Source organism: Pteropus medius, unplaced genomic scaffold, assembly GCF_902729225.1.
Source record: "Pteropus medius unplaced genomic scaffold, Ma_sr-lr_union100, whole genome shotgun sequence".
In the NCBI taxonomy this organism is placed as follows: domain Eukaryota; kingdom Metazoa; phylum Chordata; class Mammalia; order Chiroptera; family Pteropodidae; genus Pteropus; species Pteropus medius.
Window position 1 is genome coordinate 2,738,012 of NW_024344371.1, and position 24,146 is coordinate 2,762,157.

General features: G+C 50.9%; 1 protein-coding gene across 4 annotated transcripts; it reads left to right on the top strand.

Annotated features, from left to right (window-relative positions):
• The first annotated feature begins 4,905 nt into the window (after nt 1-4,905).
• NYNRIN (NYN domain and retroviral integrase containing) lies at nt 4,906-23,210 on the top strand. 4 transcript variants are annotated; one of them, XM_039870412.1, is made up of 9 exons: nt 4,906-5,822; nt 13,186-13,227; nt 13,669-13,832; nt 13,951-15,513; nt 16,436-16,566; nt 16,702-16,798; nt 18,403-18,504; nt 18,722-18,823; nt 19,998-23,210. In XM_039870412.1, exons 1-9 carry the CDS (start codon nt 5,043-5,045, stop codon nt 22,870-22,872), a joined length of 5,856 nt encoding a protein of 1,951 aa, XP_039726346.1. In that variant the 5' UTR covers nt 4,906-5,042; the 3' UTR covers nt 22,873-23,210. The 4 variants fall into 4 exon arrangements, with proteins under 4 accessions (XP_039726346.1, XP_039726347.1, XP_039726345.1 ...); XM_039870411.1 differs by having other exon boundaries at nt 4,907-5,463; nt 5,608-5,822; nt 13,186-13,832; XM_039870413.1 differs by lacking the exon at nt 13,186-13,227.
• Nucleotides 23,211-24,146: the final 936 nt, after the last annotated feature.

Consider the following 24,146-nt stretch of genomic DNA (forward strand, 5'->3'; position numbering starts at 1 on the left):
AAAAACCGCAAAACAGCACAATATTTTAAAATGATTACTAATTACTTGATGTGCAAACCTTTGTGTGACCAATCCAGATGAGATAGTGTAATGGGTAGTAGGACTATTTCTGGAAGCCATTTTGGCATAGCTATGGCAAGCAATAACTTAACTCTGTATGGAAGTTACTGCAAGCCACATAAATCTATCTCACTAAACCTACGATTAATGTGTCTCCAAACCCCCTTAGCCAGATCCCCAAAATGCCCTTGGCTGCTCCAGTGTCACTTCGCACAAGGGAAAGTGTGACAGGAAAGCCTGAAGGGAAAGACAGGTGGTCTTAACCAACTGGGGTTAAAATATCTTCCATAAATCTTACAAAAACACAGGACTATGTGAACACATACATGGCTGGGGCCTCTCCAGGGCCTTGGCAGGGGCCCGTGGTGGGGAAGGGCCCCAAAGCCTCACCTTGCTTAAGTACATGGTAAATATGCCTCTGGATATGGGTGCTGGCAGATGCACTGGGGGAGCCAGCAGTTGGATGGGTCCGCCCAGCTCTCCTTCCCCGGCCTTATAAAATTCACCTTTGTACGTATTGGATATAGTTCCATATTAAGACAAATAGAGAAGCTTAATTCTACCCCCCACTTTCTTCGAATGATAGTATTCCATCTTATGGACTCCCACATTTAGATTATTTCAATCTGCCAAAACAAACAAGGCTGCAAAGCATATTGTCGCTCAAGGTTTTTTTTTTTTTTTAATTTTTGTATTTGAGCCACACTGACAACATATGCCATGGAGCAAGATCTCAATGCTCCCACTCATTTTTTTTTTTAAAGCACATGTGAGAATATGTTTGTAAAATACATTCTTAGAGTGCGATTGCTGATTCTCAGAGTACATCCAGTTAAAATTTTGATGGATATTGCCAATTGCTGTCCTCAAGGGCATGCCAGCAGGGTATGAGAGTGGTCAACAATTTATGTTAGCAAGCATTGCTGATTCTTGTCACTCTTCAGGCAAAAAATGCTATCCTGCTGTAGTTTTAATTTGCAATTTTCTTATTAAGGGCGAAGGGGAGCAACTTTTCATATATTTAAAACCACTTGTATTTCCTTTTCTGTGGACTATTTATATCATTTGTCCATTTTTCTATCGAGTTAGTCTTTTTCTATTAATTTGTAAGAGCTGTATGAATATTAAGGAAATTAGTCCTTAGTCTAGGGTATAAGTGGCAGATATATTTTGCCAGCCTTTCGTTTGTCGGTTGACTTTGTTTACGATGTTTATTTATGTAACTGAATGTATTAAACAATGACTTCTGATCTGATGTCATCCTTCAAAAGCCTTTCTCTCCCAATATAATAATGAAAAAATGTTCTATGGTTTTTATGTAGTATTTTTATGATTTCATTTTTAACATTTAAAATTTTGATCTTTCGGAAATTTGTTTTGTTGTAGGGGCTGAGGTGTGGATATTTCATTTTATGTCAGAAAGCTACTCCATTGTCACAAGATCATTTATTAAAAAATGCATCTTATCTTCACTGATTGAAAGACTATCTTTTTCATATGCTAAATTCTAGTATGTAATTGCTTTGCTTTTCTAAATTTTTGGTTTGTTCCACTGAATAGTTTGTCCATTCATGCACCAGTTGCTTATAGTAGCTTTATATATTTTGCTTTCCGACTTTCAGCTTCTAGAACTGTGAGAAAATGCATTTCTTGTTGTTTAAGCCACCCAGTTTGTGGTAAGCTGTAAGGGCAGCCGTAGGAAACTGATGGAATGACATAGCTGGGATTTGAATCTAAGCCTTTGACCATAAGCCCTGTGTTCTGAATAGTGTTCTGAATGGGAGCGCAGAGATAGTCAGCCTTTGTTCCTGAGGGTGTTTGGGGGTGAGGGTGAGGGAGTAGGGGAAATTTGTATAATGCCAATTTCCTTAGACCTCATCACCTGTAGGTATTAAGGGACAAAGTGGTATGCTGATTATCCTGTGTCCCTTCAGTTCTCCTCTTCAGTCTTCTCCACTCTGCCCTGTGTCCATGAGGCTGACTTCAGTGGCCTGTCTCAACCCCACTTCCTTGCCCTTTGACTTCTGATAGGGTTCGGCCAATGCTAGGCATTGGCGGGAAATTGGAAGATGGCCCCTCCATGCTGGGCCACAGATTGTCAGTGGCTGTGCATCTTTACCTAAGGCACAGTTCCATCCACAGCTCCAGCTCGGGCTCATTGCTTGGTTCCAGTGACCACGTCTTCCCTTTTCTCTTTCAGGCCTACAGGTGGTAACAGCTTCCCCTATTCGAGACCTAGAGTACTGCATCAGCCTCATCGGTTTTCTTTAACCCTGCCCACATTCCCATCAAAGATCTATTCTTTAAACTTCTGTCAGCCATCCCTTTTGAGAGGACCATGTGTTTCCTGACCTACATGGAGGGGCCACCACTCCCTCTTTTCCCCCTAGAGTAACTCCAGTTTCCTTGGGTCTTGCCTCCACCTGCTCATTTGGAATCACCTTAAGTCTTAACCGTTGTGTGTGTGTCTGGTAAGCCACTTTGGCTCTGATAGGAGCCTTCTGGGAAGGACAGTTTTCTCACAGATGCTGGCAAAGTCAGGAAGAGGCCTATCTCCCCTCTGGGTTACTCTATACAAAGGTTCCAAGCAGGCTGCCTGGGTCCCAGGGCTCCCTACCCCCATCTCCAGGAACTGGGCGAGGCAGGGTCTGGGCTAGGTGGAGAGGTCTTCGAGTGACAGAACTGCCTCTCCCTTTAGAGCCTAGAAGGTATAAGATCTATTATTGTCAGGCTCACAGGGCAGACTCCTCCTGTAATCGCTATGAGCTTTCTCTTGGAGGCTTCTCATTCCTTCTGCAAACAGGCTCCTGGCAGCGTGAGCTACCCTGTTGCCAGACATGCCTAGACATATCTATTTCTACTTAGACTTGGATCCTTCTACACAAGGTTTGGAAGGTAGATTTGGGTTACGGAGAGGAACAAGTTTTAACCTAATACTTTAGGCAACGAATCGCTAAATGTATTCAAGCTGGGGAGAGACTTGGATCAAATATTGTTAAGTTTAGTGTGTTGCCATCTCAGTATCCATGTTCTTGTTCTCCCTCTGGCTGAAATATATCACCTCAACCAGAGAGGCTCCATCAGGCCACTCTCCATTACCACACCTTGTTTTATTTCTAGCAGAGTATATATCATTCCCTAAAATCAGGGTCTTTCTTTGCCTATTCCATGAGGGTAGGGAGATACTTGTTATAGTTAATGCTGTACTCCCAGGGCTTGGCTGGCTCATAGCAGCACTCAATAAATATGTGTTGAATTTGTTGAATGAGTTTGGCTCAATGAATGAATTTAGATGAAGAAGCCCAGAGAGGTCAAGGGATTTAACTACCTGCTTAAGAATGCACAACTCATCACCAGCAAAGCTGGGGCTAGAACTAGGGTTATCTAACCAAATCCACTACATCTAAGTGGAAAAAAAGCAGGAGGTGGGGCATGATTTTGCAGGAAAGGTAAGGAGAATCTGATCTGGGAGCCAGGCTGGTGGCATCTCTGTGGCAGTGAGATGTGAAAGGATAGGAAGGAGGAGGATCTCTAGGAAAGTATGGTGACACAGTGGCCAGAGCTGAGGTGGCAGAAAAGAGATAAGATCTAGGAAGGGAAAATTAAAATGTATTGGGTGTCCACTCCTTGAAAGGCAATGTGCCAGGTGTGATACCTGTACCTGTGTAGTCTGATTTACAACTTGTGCTGTAGGTATTATTGTCCCCATTTTTATGAGCTAAGGAAATGAAGGCACAGGAGTTTAAATGAATTACTTTCTTTTACCCATTTATTAAGTACCTGACTGCTAAGCTAGACCTCTTCCCCTCCACAGTCTCTTTGAACAGAGGATTGAAGATGCCACTGTGCTGAGGTCCACAGTCAGTTGGAAGAGGCAACAAAAGGTAAATATTTATTAGTGAGGAGCAGGGACACGTGTCCCTCACCTTGCTTCAGAGGAGAAACTGAAGCACAATAGGGCAGGAGGTTCTTCTGATGAAGGGAGGGCAGTTAGAGGTAGGAAGAGTGGAGAGAGACAGTTTACCCTGAGAGTCTTCTGCTTCAAGGTGCTGGAGGGGGCAGGTCAGGGACATGACACAGGGCAGGCAGAATAGCCTCGGAGCCAGAGGTGACACAGATCACCTTTTTCCTTATCTGGATTCCAATCTAGGGAGAAGCGGCAGAAGTGGGGTAGGACTGGTTGGGCTGAGTTCAGTCCAGACTCCGAGTGGCGTGAGCCCATCTTCCATCCCCCAGTCCGGCCCCTTCCTTGCAGTGGGGCACTCCTGGCTCTTGCTTGCACACACACAAAAGATGGCCCCTCAGCCCAGGTGTTCCAGGCCAGCCCTAATTTAAAGTCTACTGCCCTTTGTCTCCATAGGTACACTTGTGCCTGTCAGATTGTGGCTCTGGGTTTTGGTTTGGAAAATAAAGGTCACCGAGGCCTAGGATGCAGACTGTGCCCTCCACAGAGCCAGGTTCTGTTCAAGCCACAGGGCTGCATAAGGTGTTCTTTGTGCTGGGGACGCCTCCAGGGCCCGGTGTTGGAGGTGGCCCCTAGCCTAGGGCTAGTCCCTGACCACTGAGGCCAAGCAGCTGGCTGTGGGTCATGGGTTGAGGAAACCCTCAGAAGCTGCGTTCCCCATCAGACCCTTACTCCCATCCTAAAGCCTCTCTTCAGGGTATAACTCAAACTTGCTAAAAAGGGCTTTCATAAACAACACAAGACTGAAAACTCGGGCGGGGAGGCCCCTCCAGCCCTGGGGGCTTCAGGAGGGTCTGGGCTGCCTGCCAGCTCCTGGCTGTCCCCAGACTTGGGGGGAGGGGTGGGGAGGCGGTGCTTTTGCTCTCCTTCCTGCTCGGTTTCCAGCCCAGAGTTTCCTCAGGCCCCGGCCTCCCGGGCTCCCCACCCTGCTCTCCCTTAACCCTTTCCTCCAGGGAAGGAGGGGCACAGGTCCCCGTTCTCCAGCGAGGCCTGGGAGGCGGCGGGGTGGGAGGGCGGAATGGGGAGAAAGACCAGGTCCCCGAAACCAAGACCCCTTTCCCCTAACCAAATGCCCCTCCTTCTCCTTCCTTTTCCTTCCACTGGGGAAAGGGGAACGTGGAAGGAAATTAACTTTGACCCCTGGATTCTGGGTCTGGGCCCAAAACTTGGGTGGAAGGCAGAGGTTTCCAGGACCCTCCTACCGCCTCTCTTCTTCCCCCGCCTTCCTCCTCCCTTTAAGCTGCCCAGAAGACGGAGAAGGAGCTCATCCCGAAGGGACTGGCGGAGTGGTGAAGGGGGAAGGCTGGGGGCGGAGGGAAGGGCGGTGGGAGCCCGACCGGTCCCACCCCCAGCTTCAACCCCTGGCAGGAAGAGATTGTCGCGGGAGCCGCCGCCGAAAGAAACGGAGCTCGGGAGGGCGGTCGCCCGAGCGGTGGCGGGTGGGTCCGCGAGCCACGGGGACCAAGACCGAGACTGGGGGCGCGCCGCAGGGAGTCGGGGGCGTGGCCTGGGCTCCCTGGGCCGGGGGCCGGGGCGACTTTCGCCCTGGGATCCCGGTGACACTTTGGGCTCCTTCCTTCCAGGGGCGGGTGGGGCAGCCATGCTCCTGTCCGGGGGCGACCCTCCGGCGCAGGAATGGGTCATGGTGCAGACCAAATCGAAGCCCCGGGTGCAGCGGCAGCGGCTGCAAGTGCAGCGCATCTTCAGGATCAAGCTGAACGCCTTCCAGAGCCGCCCCGACAACCCCTACTTCTGGCTGCAGCTCGAGGGGCCCAGGGAGAACATGGGCAAAGCCAAGGTAAACAGCTTCTCCCCACCCCCACCCGTCCCTTCCTACCAGACCCCTCTCCCGTTTCCCTGCCTCCCGGGGAGACAGAGATCCCCTGAGGTCCCCCGACCTGGATTTGGCAGTGTGGCCGGCAGGTACTGGGCCATCCTCCTGTCTTTCCAGATCTGCAGTATTGGTTCCTTCTATCTCGTTTCTTCTTCTTTTCTTCTTCTTCTTCTTTTTTTTTTTTTTTTGCTCCACTCTCTCTCTTGCTTGTCATTTCTGCCCCGCAAGTGCCCTGAGAGAGGTTCCCCCGCCTGTGTACCTCCAGGAGCCGTCCTTGGCCAGGGCCCCAGCATCCACAAATCCACTCCTGCATTAAAGTCCTGCATTTCAGTGGCCTCTGCAACACACCTCTTTGTTCTCCACCAAGATGACCCTTCTGTCTCTTTTAAAGTCTCCTTAAAACCTGGGCTGTCCCCTATCAGAGTGCTGGGGCTGGAGAGGCTCTTAGAAATGCTGCTAAAGCAATGCTGGCATTTTACAGAGGAGGTGTTGGGCATTGGAGAGAGTGAGGGGCCTGCCTGAGTGCTCAGGGTCAGGTAGGTGGGGGTGACCAGGGCTGGGACCAGAACCTAGAGCTCCGGGCTCCCTGCCCCACACTCTTGATGCCTTAGATAGCTTCTTGCAGTGGCTCAGGGGTGCGGGTGCAGCTGCTCTGGAAGCCACCAGCCCTTGGGGATGGGTGGGAATTTGGGAGGAGAGCTGCGGGCTTTCACATGAAAGAGCTTGCTGTATGGGGCTGGACACTTGAATAGGCCAGGTCACAGTGTGTCTCTTGCGTTCTCTCTGGCTTCTCTCACAGTCTTCTCCTCTACTTGGGCCTCTCAGGTTCCCTCTGACCCCCAGTCATGGCCAAGGTCTCCCTCTTCCCTCAGATTCTTTTATCTTATCTTTTCCTGGTAGGAATGCTACAGCCTCCCTCTGCCCCCGACCACCCCAACACACACCCCTTCCCCAGCTGGGTCTGTACTGATATACTAATTGGTCAAGGCCATGGGTGGGGGAGGCCCAGAACATGCTGGCCAGCAGGCAGGCGGGCGGGCAGACAGTCAGGCAGGCTGGAAAGTTCCTCCCTCAGCCCCTCTGTTGAGCTGCTGTGTCAGCATTTTCTCAAATTCTGACAGAGGTGCTGGGGGAGGGGAGGGGTGTCTGCCCAGAGAATAGATGTGCGGGAGCCCCTGAAATTAAGACTTTTCAGTAGCTGGGATAGGGTTGGTTAACAAGAGGAGGCTTTTGGGTTGTTTTGGATTTTTAATCTTTTTGTTAATTTGAAGTACAACAGCTCGCTCACTCTTTCATAGGACTGGTGTTTTCTGAGGTGCCCAGCTCCCCTGCCCCCTGCCTAAACCCTAGGTCAGCTTCTCCGGGCCTGTCTGCTCCTGCTCCCACTGCCACCTAAAAGATCCCTCCCTCACACCCCAGGCCCTGTTAATGTAGCCAGTGGCTCCCTCAATTCCCCCACCCTGTCACCTCCTTCCCCTTTGTCTTCCCCTGGGGAAAGGCACCATCGAAGGTGGAAACATAGTGTACGGATATTCTAGGCAACTTCCTCCCTTATTTCACAGAATGAACAGAAAGAACAGATGCTTGGAAGTTTGGAACAAGAGGGCGAAGAAGGTGGGGAGTATAAGGCTTTGTCCCAGGAGTTAGGAGACTGGGGCTCAATTTGCTGTCATCAGGTTACACTAAGACAGAGGAGTATGGTGGAGAGGGTTTGAGATTGGAGTTTGCTACCTCCTAACTCCATCAAAGCATTTACCCTCTTGAGCCTATTTTCTCATCTATAAAATGATATAATAACACCCACCTCATGGAGGGGTTGCGAGAGCCAGCTGAAATAATGCATGCTTAAGTACTTTTGCAAAACGTGGAGAGCCGTAGAGTACAGATGTCAGTTATTATTGTTGTTAGCTGTGTAACTTGGAGTGAGTGAGTCCTTTTCCCTCTCTGAGTCTCAGGCTCCTCATTCGAAAAGTGAGAAGCTTGGATTACATGCTCTCTAAGGTCCCGGGATCTGATATAAGAAAATTTCCCAAGTTTCAATATGGAGGTGCTGTGACTGACCCCAATCCCAGCTGTAGGGACACAGAATCATGGCACTTTGATAACAGCCTACTATACATAGGCCAATTGGCTGTGAGGACTCTGAGACTAGAGGTTGCAGGATGGAGAAGGGGTGAGGATAGGTGTGTCTTATTGGTGAGGGGAGGAAGGGTCAGGAAGGATACAGGCTCATTGAAAGAAGGGCCTCGGTGTGTTTCTACATCATATGTGGCTGGTTTTCCAGGAAAATCTCTGTAGAATTCGAGAGCGCCTTTACATTGTTGTCTTGTGGTAGGATTTGAAAAATAATGAAGGCATTGCTGGAATCACCTTCCTGGGCAGCAGAAACAAACACTTGGGGAGGCCTGGCTTCTGAGGTGAAATCAGCAAGTGGAAAGGAGGGTTCATCTGTCCCTGCTCCATACTAACTGTGAGCGGTACCACGTAGTTGGTAGTGGCCAGGGGTATGCTGGAGGTGGCTCCTACTGACCTATTGTTAAAATTTCAGGAAGTTTGCAAGCCAGTGGAGTCCCCTTGGTAGTTTGAAATATGCCATGGTGGGAGCATTTACATCACAGAAATTGGCAAATGCTACAAATCAGGGCTGTTCCCCAACTGGCTGATAGTTAAACACTTACCAGCATACCTAATTGTGTTATAGGCACCTAACCTTTCCCTTTTTTTTTAAACTTAATTTTTCTATTATCAAAGTAATTTACAATTTGAAAGTCTAATAACTTTGAAAAAGCACACAATAGAACACAGTGACTCCTGCCTTGTTCTCGACTCTCTTCAGTGCCCTTCCTTGTAGATAATGTTTGCTCTGGCGTTTACACATTTGCACATTTCCAAAAAAATTTTGGATACTGTTATCATTTGATTAATTAATTTTAAATGTTTTTTTACTTCATCTTATTGTAGGTGAGGATTTAACTTCCTCATATTGCCATTCCCCTCTTTATTCCCAATATAGTTATTTTTCAATCTTCTGTTAAATTTAAGTTTAGTATTTGCATCACTATGCCTATGCAAATATCGCTAACTTCTAAACATTAAAATGTACAATGATTATGTTGTCTTTCTTACTTTTTTATTGCATTGAGGTTAAGAACTCTTTGTTTTTCAATATGCTTGCTTTTCTCTGTACCTATTACTAATTCTTACAACTTTCAGTGGCCCCTCACTACAATTTCTACAAGGAAAATAGGTGCAAGGTATTCTTTCAGTTCCAAATTTTTTCTTGGAGACATCCTTCCTTCTGTCTGGTCCAGCCTACACAGCTGTCATCCTGAGACTTCCTTTTGCTGTCATTCTTGGCCTCCCTATGCCTTTTTTCTTTGTTAGATGTCTTGTTTTCTGGACCTAATGTCTTTCTCTTTTTTGGGTTGGTAGAACACATCCACCAGTAGCTTCATCAAGTTAGAAAGATGGTGCATTGCTAAAGAGAATGCTGATGACTGCTCTCAATGTGCTTGTCTCTTGAGTCTTCTCCAGTCTGAACTAGCTGTCCATCCTAGGATGACACATAGTAGGTGCTCAGTAATGATTTGTTGAATGAATGAATAAATTCTGAGATTTTCCTTTGCTTTTTGGAGATTGCCTTTGCTTTTTTCCTATGTTGGTCTCCTTTCTTTGTTTCCTTTCTTTGTTATGCTGGAAAATACTCTCCGGTAGCTTTCTGAGAAAGGTTTTTATAGGAGGTAAATGTTGGGATTGCTTATCCGAAGATCACTTGATTGCTAGTTTGGCTGGTATCGAATTATAAATGGAAAATTCTTTTCCTTCAGAAGTGTAAAGGCAGTACTCCATTGACTTCTTGCTTTTCAGATGTCTGAAGCTATTCTGATTCCTGTTCCTTTGTATGTGAAGTTTCTTCTCTCTGGAAGTTTGTAGTTTCCCCTGTTCTGAGATTTCCTAGTAAGACCCCTTTGTTTGGCTCTGCCTTCATCCATAATCGGTGGGCCCTTCTATCTGTACACTCATGCTCTTCAGATCTAGGGCATTTTCTGGAAATGTTTCACTGATTTTCTCCTCTGTGTTTTCCGTGTTCTCTCTTTCTGGAACTCCTATTGAGACATTGGGCTTTCTGGACTGACTAATCCACTTTTCTTATTTTTTTCTCTTATTTTCCAGCTCTGACTTTTTGCTTTGCTTTCTGGAGATTTCCTTAACTTTATCTTCCAACCTTTGTCTTGGGTCTTTCATTTCTGCCATCATATTTTTAATGTCTAAAAGTCATTTATGTTCTCTCTGAATTCTCTTTTTTAAAAATAGTATCCTGTTCTTATTCAGTCTGTACAATGTTCTCTATTATCTCTCTGAGGAAAGTAAACGGCTTGAAATTTTCTTCTCCCTCCCTACTTTCTCTTCCTTCAATTTACTCGTACCCCTTTCTGTGTGTTTTCTATATATTTACCTCACATTAGAAGCTTTCTTCATATATCACTTAATCTTTGCAAGATTAAAAATAAAGGTCAAAGAGCCGATTGGGAGCTGAGGCTGAGGTTTATTGATTTTGAGGTTGGCTATGCAGAGCTCTGGGGGCACTGTCCGTTAGATAACCCGTCTGGTGGTCTTTGAGCTTGGGCTGGCTGGATTTCCAAATGTATTTTTCTATTCTTCATCCTAGAGAGTCAGGGTCTGGCTGATGAACCTGTGAATGGGATCAATGAGTTTCTTTGCACTCAGCTTTCATTGTAGACCACATTATCTGGCCCTTCTTTGTTCCCCTATGCTTTTTGTATGGTACCCACGCTCTCAAATATGCCGATTAACCTCTAATTCTAGGACCTGTTTTCAGCTCTGTAGAGAACAAATCTCCAGTGGATAGAGAGGTACTTGCCCAGTCTGTATGTATGTTGGGGGGGTTGTGGGGAGCTTTGGCTTCTGGCTCTACTCCTCAAACAACTTTACCTCAGTCTGCCCCTTCACTCTCAATTCCAAAGTTCTTGGTGCTGCCATTTTCTGAGCCTTTCAAGTATTCTTTAGTGTAATTTCGGGTGCTTCTGGAAGGCAGACAATGAATGGTAGCTGACTTATGAGAAAGGAGAATCCCAGATCAGGTGTTAAATAATAAAGCACCTTGATCAAGTGTAGAGCAGTGTTAACCTATTTGGTGTTTTTATTTAACTTACAGGTTGACAAAGGACCTGTGGGATATTGGGCAATATGTTTTCACAAACATACCACTCTTTTTCTGTGCTTATTTTGTTCCTACCACTTCTCTACTTTTTCTCCTCTTAGAGGAAAAAGGTTTGGGTGGGCTTTTAAGCAGGAACATTGCTCCAGATAGTTTCTGGATTAAAAATGTCTGTTGCTTCCCTATCTTTTTTTTTTTTGCTTGAAAATAGAGACAGTGTCGTGACTAAGACCCCAGACTTTGGAGTCAGACTGGCTGAGTGTCCCAGCCTACTATCTGTGTGACCTTGGACATGTGCCTGTCCATGCTCATCTAAAATGAGGATGATAGTAATTTCCTTATAGGACTGAGAGAGGAATAAATGAGATAATGTGCTTAAAGAGCCCGGCATATAGTAAGTGTTCAATATATATTCAGATTTATTATTTTGAAAATTATTTCAGTTCCTATATATCTTTTAGTTAAAAAATATTGAACAGTTAATGGTACAATAAGTATTTTAAGCTCTTTGCACAAAGAGAAAGAAACCACCCACAATCTTCTTTCCCAGCACATCTCTTCATATTTACATGTTATTTTCGCGTGGTTAGGATGTGGGGTATATGGGGTGGGGGAGTTTGTTAAGGTCTGTGAGAAGTGATCCTGCACCTGGTCAGATCCACCCTTGCTGAGCAGTGGGTCCAGTTGAGGTTCTGGGTGTGAGGAGTTGGCTTGGGTTTTCTGTCAGGTTTTGAGCTGCTTCGGGACTGATTTGAAAATGAGTAAGACCTGGACCTAAGTGCCTGGGTGCATTGCAGGCCCTTTGGGGAAGGGTCTGGCAGTCTATGGCCTGGGTCAGGTGAAAGAGGTAAGCATAGGCTGGAGCAGGGAAGGATGGCCTGGGTACTGAGCAGAGGGCCTAGAGTTGTCTTCAGGATGGCTGCTCGAGATCTAAAAGGGAGCGTTTGCTCCCTAATGGGACTGTCAGGGGAGATCAGGAAGAGGATGTCTGTGATCAACACAGGGATATGGAGGGACATGAGGGTGAATGCAGTCAACATGTGTTGGCTGATTAAGAGTGTGCACTCATGCTCACTTGGAGCTCATGGGGTCCTGCTGATGAAACTCAGCCATCTAGTGGAGGAACCCAACCTCTCCCATCCCAGAGACCTCATAAGACTGAGTGCGTGAGCCCTGTGACCGTGAGGACTTGGTCTGCCCAGAGAGCCAGAGGCCTTCCTTTTGGTTCAGCTGTTGTGCATATCTGTGGGGTTCCCCCGGATGCTGGCCCAGTGACTTATCTCCTCCTCTGTGTCCTCTGAGCAACAGAGTTACCATGGTTATGGGTACAGATTGTGCTAGAGACCTTCTGGAGGGATATTAACTGAGAATCTCACAGGATTACCCTGTAGTCACTGTGTAGTCAGCCCGAGAAGGTGGAAGAGCTCTGGTTTCATGGTCAGACAGATGGTGGGTTGTGGGTCCTCACCTAGTCATTCTCTAGCTGTGTGTCCTTGGGCAAGCCGCATAGCTCTTCTGAGCCTGCAAAATAGAAATATACTGTGCCAGGCACTAGGCTAAGCACTTCCTTTGTGTTAACTCACCGAAGTTCCATAATAGCCTAATGAGGCAGAACTATTTCCCCCATTTTACAGATGAGGAAATGTAGGCACAGGGAGGATAAATAACTTTCCCCAGGTCCTATAAGTTCCTGGCACCTGGAGGGTGTTCAGTAAGGTGCAATCCTCCTCCCCGCTAGCTATTTCACAATTCTAGAATGCCAGAGTAGGATTGGACCTTAGGATTATCTCGTTTAGCCTATCATACTGGTGAAGAGGCTGAGGCCCTGAGAAGATGATAAATTTCCCACAATTAACTTAACCTGCTGAGGTCAAATTGGAAGTAGAACCAGGTCCCTTGACTCCAAACCCAGATGCTCTTCTTCCCTCAAGGCCACTCCCATTCTGTCAGAGTCTCCTGGAAAAAAACATGAGTGTGTGAAGAGGCAGGACCAGGAAGAGAGAGGCTGGCCATAGGGGCTTGGCTTCTGGTAGACATAGGGAGGGCACTTTCTTGGCGAGGGGTGGGCCTTCTGGGTGGGGGACTGCTAGCCACTGGCCACCCTATTAAGGGATGACTTCTTTTGTGTTCTCCCCACTGTGGCTTCAGGAGTATCTGAAGGGCCTGTGCAACCCAGAGCTATGGAAGGAGGTTCGCTACCCGCCTGCCCTGCACTGTGCCTTCCTTGGGGCCCAGGGCCTCTTCCTGGACTGCCTCTGCTGGAGCACCCTGGCCTACCTGGTGCCCGGCCCCCCTGGCTCCCTGATGGTGGGCGGGCTGACCGAGTCTTTCATCATGACCCAGAACTGGCTGGAGGAGCTGGTGGGGCGGCTGCGCTGGGGCCCTGCCCCTCTGCTCACCCCCCGGGGAATCTGGGAGGCTGAGGTGACCCGGGCCTTTGGGGCTTTGGTCTGGATCCGTGGTGATCAGTATGCAGGGGACCTGCTGCAGCTACCCCCAGCGGTCCAGGAGCTGCTGCTGAGCCTGGTGCGGGATGCTGCAGGCAAAGAGGACATCATCGAGTGGCTCAGCCGCATCGGCACCTCCAACACCCGCTCCGACCCAGAGGTCCTGATCTGCCCTCCCCACCAGCAGAAGGAAGGCTCAGCTGTGATGTCCGTGGGAGATGGTCCTGGGTCCTTCCTGGACATAAAGACCCTCCAGAACGGGAGCACAGAAAATTCAAAGAAATTAACCAGCCTAGGATCCTCTCCAGGCCAAAACGCACAGCAGGAGACAGCAAACCAGCTGGTACGGTAAGTTCTGGAGAATTAGTCTAGCTTCTCTGCCCTACCCCTGCTCCCCCACTTGAAGGAAAGAGTTTGGGACCTGACTGGTCTCTCCGTCTTTCCAACAAACGTGGTCTTTCCCCAGGGTTGGTTCCAACAACCAAGGTGGTACGGACAGTGCTCGAAAGGAAGGGGCAGTGCCATCCGCCAGCAGCCAGGACTCTGCGAACCATTCACAAGCTTTGTCACAGCAGAGGCAGGTCCAGAGGGTGGAAGACAAACTCCCCTTCCACCCTCCTCCGGTGTCAGCCCTGGGTGTGTGCCCAGCCTGGAAGGCCTGGGCCCCGGGGCCAGCCTTTGGGCCCTTGTGGCCAGGGGCTATTGCTGCAACCTTCTGGAGGATCAATGAATTGCATTCTCTCCACCTGGCCTGGCTCCTGTCCCAGGCGTGCTTCAGTTTCCCCTTCTGGCAGAGGCCACTGGGCCCCATTCAGTTCAAACTGCCAGGGCAGAGTCCTTTGCCCTTAAACCTAGAGTGGAAGCAGAAGGAGCTGGTTCCTTTGCCCAGCGTGGACTGTAGACCAGGTGGGGGGCCAGGAGGAGAGGCAACCCTACAGAATTGCCCGAGGCCAGAGACCCCCCAAAAAGTCATGAGTTTATTGGTGGTGTCAGGAGGCTCGGGCGTAAAGGACAAGGCTACCCTAGGACTTCCACAGATAGGGCCACCTTTGACTACTACACCCCAACTCCAAGCTGCAAGTGAGCCGGGAGATCAAGGAAGTATGCAATGGGATTATAAGGAGCCAAAAGAGGGGACCTTTTCAGCACCACCCACAGGACAAGGAATGCATACAACTCAAGGGAGGCCTGTGGCTCAAGGGGGGCTGTCGGCTCAGTCAGTTCCTGGTCCTCAAACAGTGCCTGAGACTCTTGAAGTGCCCATGGCTGTAGCAGTGCCCACAGCTCAAACCCCACCCACAAATCAAGTGCAGTCTGCAGCCTCCAAAGTGCCTACAGCCCACGTGATGCCAGCAGTCCACACAGAACCTGCAGTTCCCAAAGTGCCTTCGGCTCCCACAAAGCCAGCAGCTCAAGTGGTGCCCACAGCTCAAAAGGCAGATGTGGGTCAACTGGCTGCAGCAGCTCAAGTGGTGCCTGCAACTCCAAAAACTCCCACAACTCAGAAAACGCCTGCAGCTAAAACATTACCTGCAGGGCCCAAAACACCCAAAGCTCAGACTGGTCCTGTGGCTAAAACAGGGGCCGCAGCTCCCAAAACACCTGCAACCCCCAAAGGCCCCGCGGCTCCAAAAGCCTCCAGAGCGCCGAAAACGCCTGTAGCTCAGAAGGCACCCACAGTTCCAGGGCCAGCCTTGGATGCAGCCAAGCTCCTGAGCGAGGTTCAGCCTCCATCAAAGGGCAGTGCCTCCTTCCTGAAGGGCCAGGGGGCGGCCAGGAGGCAGGCTTCCCAGCCCGACAGCACCTTGGCTCCCAGTAGTAAGCACCAACCTCAGGTGGGAGGGCTCCTGGGGGCTTGGGAGGGGGCCCTGAGGCAAGCGCCTCGACAACCACAGGCGAACAGCACAGTGACCAGCTTTCAGAGGTACCACGAGGCTCTGAACACACCCTTCGAGCTGAACCTGTCGGAGGAACCTGGAAACCAGGGGTTGCGGCGAGTGGTCATTGATGGCAGCAGCGTGGCCATGGTGTGAGTAGCCATGGCATAGGGCATGCTGGGCATGCTGGAGACCTGAGGCAGGGTGTCTGGTGGGGACATAGCATGGGCATCCTTGACCTCTGTGGGTGACATGGGGTTCAAATGAGGAAAAGATGGGAGAGAAGTGGCCCACGTCGAGTGACTACTGAATGCTAGGCACTGTGCATGGACTTGTCACAGCAGCCCTGCAAATGTAGGTTTCTGTCCCTCTTCGACAGAAGCAGAAACAGGCTCAGAGAGGTGCCAAATCTTACCCAAAGGTCCCAGAGCCAGTAAGGATTCCAGCTGGCCATTGGGTTCAGATCTGTCCACTGTCGAGGCCCATGCTCTTTCCACTGCAGCCTGCCTTACATAGCATGGTGTCAGACAACCCCAGGCCAGCTTTCAAATGTTTAGCTCCAACCTTAAGGCCCAGCACGGACCTCCTCTATGAAGCTTTTCCTGACCAACCCTTTGACATTGCCCTCTCTGCACAGCACTTACTGCTGTGTATGTGTTAGCATAAATACATGCAAGACCACTTAATTTGCCCAGATTGTAGAGTGATATCTGTGCTGAGCACACTCCTAGCATACAGTAGATGGTCAGTGAATGTTTGCTTGCTTCCAGCTCTAACTTGAACTCTTTGGGTTTAGAGGTTGCCGTCTTCTTCCTCTTCCCTTGGAGGCCCCTACAGACACACACACACACACACACACACACACACACACACACACACAGTCACCCTGTAAGTGCTCACAGAATGTTCGATGATGGAGGGAAGGGAAAAGGGCATTGTCGGTGCTTGTGGTGCTGACGCTGGTGCCCTGGCGTTTGCCCTCTGTGCTGCCCGGGCTGGCTCTAAGGGAGGCGTGGGAAGGCTGGTCCATTTCTTGGGCAGGAATTTCTTCCTTACTTTCCACCACCCCCACAGACATGGTCTCCAGCACTTCTTCTCCTGCCGTGGCATCGCCATGGCGGTGCAGTATTTCTGGAACCGAGGCCACCGAGAGGTCACTGTGTTTGTACCCACCTGGCAGCTGAAGAAGAACCGGAGGGTGAGAGGTGAGCTATCTATTGCTGCTCAGCCCCTCCAGCATCATCAAGCTTTTTCTTTTCCTGCCTCTCTCTGTCCCCAGCGTGGCCTTTTCCACTTAGCCCTTCCTCTGACCATCTCTATCTTCTGCCTTTCGCCTCCAGAGAGTCACTTTCTGACGAAGCTACATTCCCTCAAGATGCTTTCGATCACCCCCTCCCAGCTTGAGAATGGCAAGAAGATTACCACCTATGATTACAGGTGTGCCAGCCCCCAGGCCTGCCTTCTGTGGGTCTCTGGGGGCTAAGCTGCTGTGTCAGGTGGGGTCCTGCCTCGTCTGCTCTGGAGAGATGGAAGCAAACACATCTGAGGGGTCATGTGAGAGAGGATGGTGCACAGCGCTCTGTAGGCAGAGGGAGGGACACAGTGAGGAGAGAGCTCCAAGGTTGGCTCTGCCCAAGGCCATGAGGCATTTCTGACTTTGGGATTCTGCAGCTGCATTTCCCTTAGTTAACAGACTTTCTTCCACAACCTATGGGCCGAGATCCACGGCTTTGAATGGGATTGGGCCCGGTGACTCGTGGTGCTTCGAGTGAGCTGCTTCCCTAAGCATCTGATTTTGGGTGCCATTTTCAGTTGAAGTTCATGTCTCAAGGAACTGCTTCAGTCTTTCCGTTCCCCAGCCCTGGCACTGGGAATGTGTATAGCTGTATGTGGTTGGAGCTCTGGCTGGGGTCTGAAAATGCTTAGACTGGCCGCATCTCCTAGCTAAAGCCCAAATGCCTTCCTACTTCTCAATCCTAAGCATCCATTTCCCAACGTGGCTGCACAACCAGTGTGCACAGGAGGAGGCTGTGATGCTGGCTCTTTTGGGGGAAGGGAAGGTCCTGCTGTAGTTGCAGGTCTTGGGCTAGAGTCCATGCTGGGCAGACACAGGGCTTGGCTTCACTTAGGGACCTCTCATGGGCAGGGAGAAGTTCTGTACCTCTCTACTTTTCCCCAAACCTGGCATCCTCTCAGCCTTCAGACCTGGGAACGACTGGGCAGGGCAACTCGGGCATCTCTCCTTAAAGAGCAAGCCTTCTGGGTGAGGTGTTTAAGTGCCTGTAATTAATTTCCTGCCTGGGTGCAAGGGAAGATGGCTTTTCTGCAGAAGGCCCCTCTTCTGAGCACTCATGGAATAGCATGCTTGGGGCCACCTGAGTGGAAGTCTTCAGGGAATGCTAAGAAGAAGTAGGTGGCCTTTGCTTTTTTTCCTGGTCACAGCCTTCTTTCAAGGAGAAGTGATCCTTGGAAATGGGTTTGTTTATTAAGATGTGTGTTTTTGTATGTGTTTTGTATGTGTTTACATACATATGTATGTATGCGTGCGTGTCAGCATGTACATGAATGTTGCTCATTGGTAAAGAAGAATAATGGAAAATTTGTGTGTATGCTATATGGCAGGCACTGAGCTAGATATTTCAGTCATCCACTTTAATCCTCACAGCTATATAGGGGACATATTTTATGTTTTACAGATGTGGAAACTGAAGCAATAAGAATGCACTTGTGGATGTGGACAAGTGTGTGGGTTTGCGTGCGTGTCCGTGCATTGTATGTGAATACCTGTGTGTAAAACAGAGGTCTGTGTTTGAATATACAGTTGCAGGGCATCCATCCCAATTTACCCTCCCAGGTGGTAGTGGTGATCCCAGATGGCTGTATAGATGAGGGGATGGTCTCCTGGGACCTGGCTTCCCAACTACCAAGGGCAGTTTTTGTCCAACACGCTCCAATTTGAAGCCTCAAGTTTATTTTCCCAGAGGACTGGGGAATGCAGGGGCTGGTTCCTGGGTCATTAGTGATCCCCACTCTCCTTGCAGGTTCATGGTAAAGCTGGCGGAGGAGACAGATGGCATCATTGTCACCAACGAGCAGCTCCACATCCTGATGAATAATTCCAAGAAACTGATGGTCAAAGATCGGTGAGGTGGCTTAGAGGGGATTGGGCTGTTCCTTCTCCTTGGATGTCAGGTAGCCCCTGGCAGGGGTGTTAGGGCCAGGAGAGGGCCCTTGGGGTGGCGCCGACCAGCATCTGCTGGGAGATGTGGGTCTTCGCCCTGTGGAGATGCCCAGACAGCGATGGGGCGTGGGTGGGTCTAGGGCTCCTCAGCAACTGTGCCTCTTCTCTCCCGGGTCCAGCCTGCTGCCCTTCACCTTTGCGGGGAATCTCTTCATGGTACCCGACGACCCACTGGGCCGCGATGGCCCCACCTTGGATGAGTTTCTGAGGAAGCCCAACAGGTAATGGGCTTCCCCTGCCTCCCGGCCCCTCCAGGGACCGACCAGAAACTTCCCCTAAGTGCTAGCCAGCATTTTTCTAGTGCTTAATAGTGAGCAGAGCGATTTGATGTTTTCACATCTTTACACTTCTACCACTTCTTTATGCGTCCATAAACCACTTATATGGTTTTGCTGTTTTACAGTTTTGCACACATGCTTTAATACTATATGTATCCTTCCACAACTGGCATTTGCACTCAGCTTTTTATTGTTTTTTCCAGATGTTAATTTGTGTGGCTCACTTTAATGGCCGTGTGGTATTCCATTACATGAATACCCAACAGTTATCGGGTCTCTTGTGGAGGGCTATTGATGGTATCCGTGTTATGCTATTGGAACCATGGCTGCAGTGAACAGCCTCGTTCCTATTTCATTGTGTTCAAGGGCAGCTGTGTCTAGAGTCTGTGCCAAGTGGAAGTTTTTCCACAGTTCTTATCCTCTTGGTCTTCGCAACTTGAGTTAGACATACATGACTACTATCCTCATTTTACAGATGAGGAATCTGAGATTCAAGTACTTTCCCAAGGTCACTTTGCTGGTGCTGGCAGAACTGGTTTGCAGTAACTCAGATCCTCTGGCCTCTACCCCGCCAAACCACCTTGCTCCCCATCTCCCAGTTCCCTGGCCCAGCAGGAGACTGTGGTGGACCCTCTGGGCAAGGTACTGCTTCCTGGGCCAGGCCTCCACCCATTCCCATTTTCCTGGTTTGGAAAAAAAGTGATGTGGAGGAGGTCTGTCTACTGTGTCCTCTCAAGTCCCTTGCCAGACCTCGTTCCCTCTCTTGATCTGGCTTGCTCATCCTGGGGTCAGATCGGAAGCACCAGTCGTCTAATTCTTATCACACCATTGGCTTAAAACTTGTTGAAAATGCCACTTGGTCAATGAGATTTGATTGGACAAACCTTCAAAGCACAGTGGAATCTCTGATACTGAGGCCCAGCACATGGCAGAGGTAGAGGATCTGTGGGCAAGGTCCATGTCAGAGGCTGGCACTCGGCCCAGCCTCAGGGTCACTGAGCAATGAGGTGGGGCTCTGCAGGGTTTCCACAGGTGTGATTTCCCCGTGGATGGCCTCTTGGGTGGGCTGTCACCTTTCCTCCTCCATTGGACCCTCTGCTCTGCTGTTTCGGTGCAGGTTGGACACCGACATTGGCAACTTCCTGAAGGTGTGGAAGACCCTTCCTCCTAGGTCAGCCAGCATCTCTGAGCTGAGCGATGCCACCGACACGGGGCCTTTGGAGAGTCCTCAGAAAGTGGAAGAGGTCAGGGAAGAGAAGGAGGAGAGGCAGGGTGAAGAGCCGAGGGAGCTGCAGGACGAGGAGCAGGAGGAGGGGCAGGGCGCACAGAGGCCAGCCGAGGAGGAGGACCTGGACTCCTCGCTGGTGTCGGTGTTCAGGGCTGAGTGCCCTTCCCTTTCAGAAGAAATTCTCCGGTGCCTCAGCCTCCAGGACCCCCCTGACGGGGCCCTTGACATCGATCTCCTGCCAGTGGTGGCTTCTCCCTCCCTGGGCATCCCCTGGGATGGGAAGGCTCCCTGCCAGCAGGTTCTTACCCACCTGGCCCAGATGACCATCCCCAACAACTTTACTGCGCTTTCCTTCTTTGTGGGGTTCATGGACTCCCACCGGGATGTCATCCCCGACTACGAAGCCCTTGTGGGCCCCTTGCACAGCCTCCTCAAGCAGAAGCCAGACTGGCAGTGGGACCAGGAGCACGAGAAGGCCTTTTTGTCCCTGAAGCGAGCCCTGGTGTCTGCTCTCTGCCTGATGGCCCCCAACTCCCAGCTGCCCTTCCGCCTGGAGGTGACGGTGAGCCAAGTGGCCCTGACGGCCATTGTCTACCAGGAGCACTCAGGAAGGAAGCACCCCATTGCCTATACCTCAAAACCCCTCCTCCCTGATGAGGAGAGTGAGGGCCCCCAATCAGGGGGAGACAGCCCCTATGCTGTGGCCTGGGCCCTCAAGCATTTTTCCCGCTGCATTGGGGACACCCCTGTGGTCCTGGACCTTTCATACGCCGCCCGGACCACTGTGGACCCTGAGGCTCCGGAGGGCCGAAGGGTTTCCAAAGCATGGTTGATCCGATGGTCCCTCTTGGTACAGGACAGAGGCAAGAGGGCCCTGGAACTGACCCTTCTCCAGGGCCTGCTGGGGGAAAACCAACTGCTGACGCCCGCGTCCTCTCTGACTCGTTTCTTTCAGGTTCTGCCTCCTTTTTCCGACCTGTCCACTTTTGTCTGCATCCACATGTCGGGCTATTGCTTTTACCGTGAGGATGAGTGGTGTGCTGGCTTTGGTCTCTATGTCCTGTCTCCCACCAGCCCCCCTGTCTCCCTTTCCTTCTCTTGTTCACCTTATACACCAACCTATGCCCACCTGGCTGCTGTGGCCTGCGGTTTGGAGCGCTTCGGTCAGTCCCCACTCCCTGTGGTTTTCCTCACGCACTGCAACTGGGTCTTCAGCCTCCTCTGGGAGCTCCTGCCCCTGTGGAGGGCTCGGGGCTTCCTGTCCTCTGACGGATCCCCACTACCTCACCCGAGCCTGCTTTCCTACATCATATCCCTCACCTCTGGCCTCTCATCCCTTCCGTTTATCTACCGAACCTCCTACCGCGGCTCCCTGTTTGCCGTGACGGTGGACACCCTGGCCAAGCAGGGTGCTCAGGGGGGTGGGCAGTGGTGGAATTTGCCAACGGATGTGCCGGTCCCCATAGTGTCTCCCCATACCGTGGGCAAGAGGCCCGACTTGCTGGCATTACAGCTCAGTGACAGCACCCTGGCGGATATTATCGCCAAGCTGCAGGCCGGGCAGAAATTGTCTGGCTCCTCACCCTTCAGTTCTGCCTTTAACTCACTCAGCCTGGACCAGGAGAGCGGCCTGCTTCTGTTCAAGGGAGATAAGAAGCCCAAGGTCTGGGTGGTCCCAAGGCAACTCCGGAGGGACTTGATTTTCTCTGTGCATGATCTCCCCGTGGGGGCCCATCAGAGACCCGAGGAGACCTACAAGAAGCTGCGGTTGTTGGGGTGGTGGCCTGGGATGCAGGAGCACGTCAGAGATTACTGCAGGAGCTGCTTGTTCTGCATTCCCCGAAATCTCCTAGGCAGTGAGTTGAAGGTTATTGAGTCCCTGTGGCCCCTCAGGTCGACCGCCCCCTGGTCGAACCTGCAGATCGAGGTGGTGGGCCCAGTCACCATAAGTGAGGAGGGCCACAAGCATGTGCTGATTGTGGCTGACCCCAACACCAGGTGGGTAGAGGCGTTCCCGCTGAAGCCCTACACGCACACGGCTGTGGCCCAGGTGCTGCTTCAGCATGTGTTTGCAAGGTGGGGCGTTCCCGTGAGGATGGAGGCTGCCCAGGGTCCCCAGTTTGCCCGGCATGTCCTGGTGAGCTGTGGACTGGCCCTGGGAGCCCAGACGGCCTCCCTGAGTAGGGACCTGCAGTTCCCCTGCCTGACGAGCTCAGGGGCCTACTGGGAATTCAAGAGGGCCCTCAAGGAGTTCATCTTTCTGCACGGCAAGAGGTGGGCAGCTTCCTTGCCCTTGCTGCATCTGGCCTTCAGGGCCTCCTCCACCCAGGCCACGCCGTTCCAGATCTTGACAGGGGGCGAGGTGAGGCTCACTGAGCCCCTGTGGTGGGAGATGAGCAGTGCAAATATTGAAGGGCTCAAGATGGACATCTTCTTGTTCCAGTTGATGGGGGAGCTGCTGGAGCTCCACTGGAGGGTGGCTGACAAGGCCAGTGAAAAGGCGGAGAATAGGCGTTTCAAGCGGGAGAGCCAGGAGAAGGAGTGGAACGTGGGTGATCAGGTCCTCTTGCTGTCACTCCCCAGGAATGGCAGCAGTGCCAAATGGGTGGGTCCCTTCTATATTGGGGATCGGCTAAGCTTGTCTCTCTATAGGGTCTGGGGCTTCCCAACCCCAGAAAAGCTTGGGTGCATCTATCCTAGCAGTCTGATGAAATCCTTTGCCAAGAGTGGTACCCCACTGTCCTTCAAGGTCTTGGAGCAGTGAGCTGGAGCAGCAGGGGAGCCCCACCCCCAGGGTCCTGGGCTGCTGCTGCTAGGCTTCCCCTTCAACCCCAGCCGTGCTCTCACAGCCCCCTGGGGGCCTCTGTTGTGCCTTTTGTAGAGAAGTTACTTTATAAAGCTTTGCTGAATTGCCTTGAACTGGGGACCAGCATCCCTATGGAAATGTTCAGGGTGCGGTATTGGGAGAATCTGCCAAAGGCTGTCAGATATGGGCCTCTGGCAGTTTCACCCTGGGGAGTGTAAAGTCCCCTTACTGAGGTAGGCCAGGCACAATGTCTTTCCCTAAGTATCCCCATTACCCTGTCATACATGTGCAGGTGTATGCACTGTGGCTCACGCACTGCAGCTCCCCCCCCCACCTTCCCGCCATCCTCCTGTCCTAGAATCTGACTCCTGGCTATCTAATTAAGAAACAGTGTGGCTCGGGACTTCAGAACCAGAACCACACTCTCTCAGAAACCTCGGATGTAGACTCTTCTCCCCTGACCTCTTCATTTGGGGACCTTTTGCCCCTGAAGTTGTCACAGCTGACCCCAATCCATGCAGGTTGTGGAGAGCCAGCCTGTTTAGGTAGTCTTGTGGTCAGCTTTCTCAGGCCATGCTAGGCCTGCCCAGCTAGCAAGGAAGGGCTGGCAGTTCTGGGCCCCAAAGCTCAGAGCTGGAGTGGGAGGACGGCCAGCCACCGATGAGCGTCCTGCTTGTCAGCATGGAAGGCAAGGGCGAGACTGAGTCAGCCTACCTCATTTGACTCCAGCCAATGGAGACAACCCTGACCCCTGCTGCGATGGTATCAACTCCACAGGAATCAAGGATCTTGATGCCAAGTGTGGCATCTCTACCTGAAGAGCTGCTTCAACTAGACCAAGGGGCCCAGGCCTCTATTTCAAGGGGGGAGGGCATCTGAAATGAGCAGTCTGGCACACGGTGAGGTGCTGGCATGGCTCTATCTCCCAACCCCGCCCCAAAGCCCACACCCCTCTCTTACCTCCACTGTACCCTGCACCCCCAGTTCCTACATAGTGTGTGACTGCTGTGTTTGGATCACCCCCTATCCCCTGGACCTGCCTTCTTTGTAGAGCAAAACCCCAGGCTCAGAGCACTGCAATGATCACTCTTGCAATAAGAGTGAGTTCTCATAGGTGTGTGTGCTTATACTCACCCCCTGAATTGCTGCTGCCACCGAAAGAGTGAACTCCAGTGAAGGCCAGCACTGTATCCCTCTGGCTGGGCCTCTGAGTAGTTTTATTTCTCCAAAAA

Bases quoted from the DNA above. Each gene is read 5' to 3' on its own strand.
- NYNRIN (XM_039870410.1), top strand. From the start codon at position 5,043: ATGGGGAGAAAGACCAGGTCCCCGAAACCAAGACCCCTTTCCCCTAAC. The intron at 16,567-16,701 runs GTGAGCTATCTA...TTTCGCCTCCAG, and splicing joins GAAGAACCGGAGGGTGAGAG to AGAGTCACTTTCTGACGAAG. The intron at 18,505-18,721 runs GTGAGGTGGCTT...TCCCGGGTCCAG, and splicing joins AAACTGATGGTCAAAGATCG to CCTGCTGCCCTTCACCTTTG.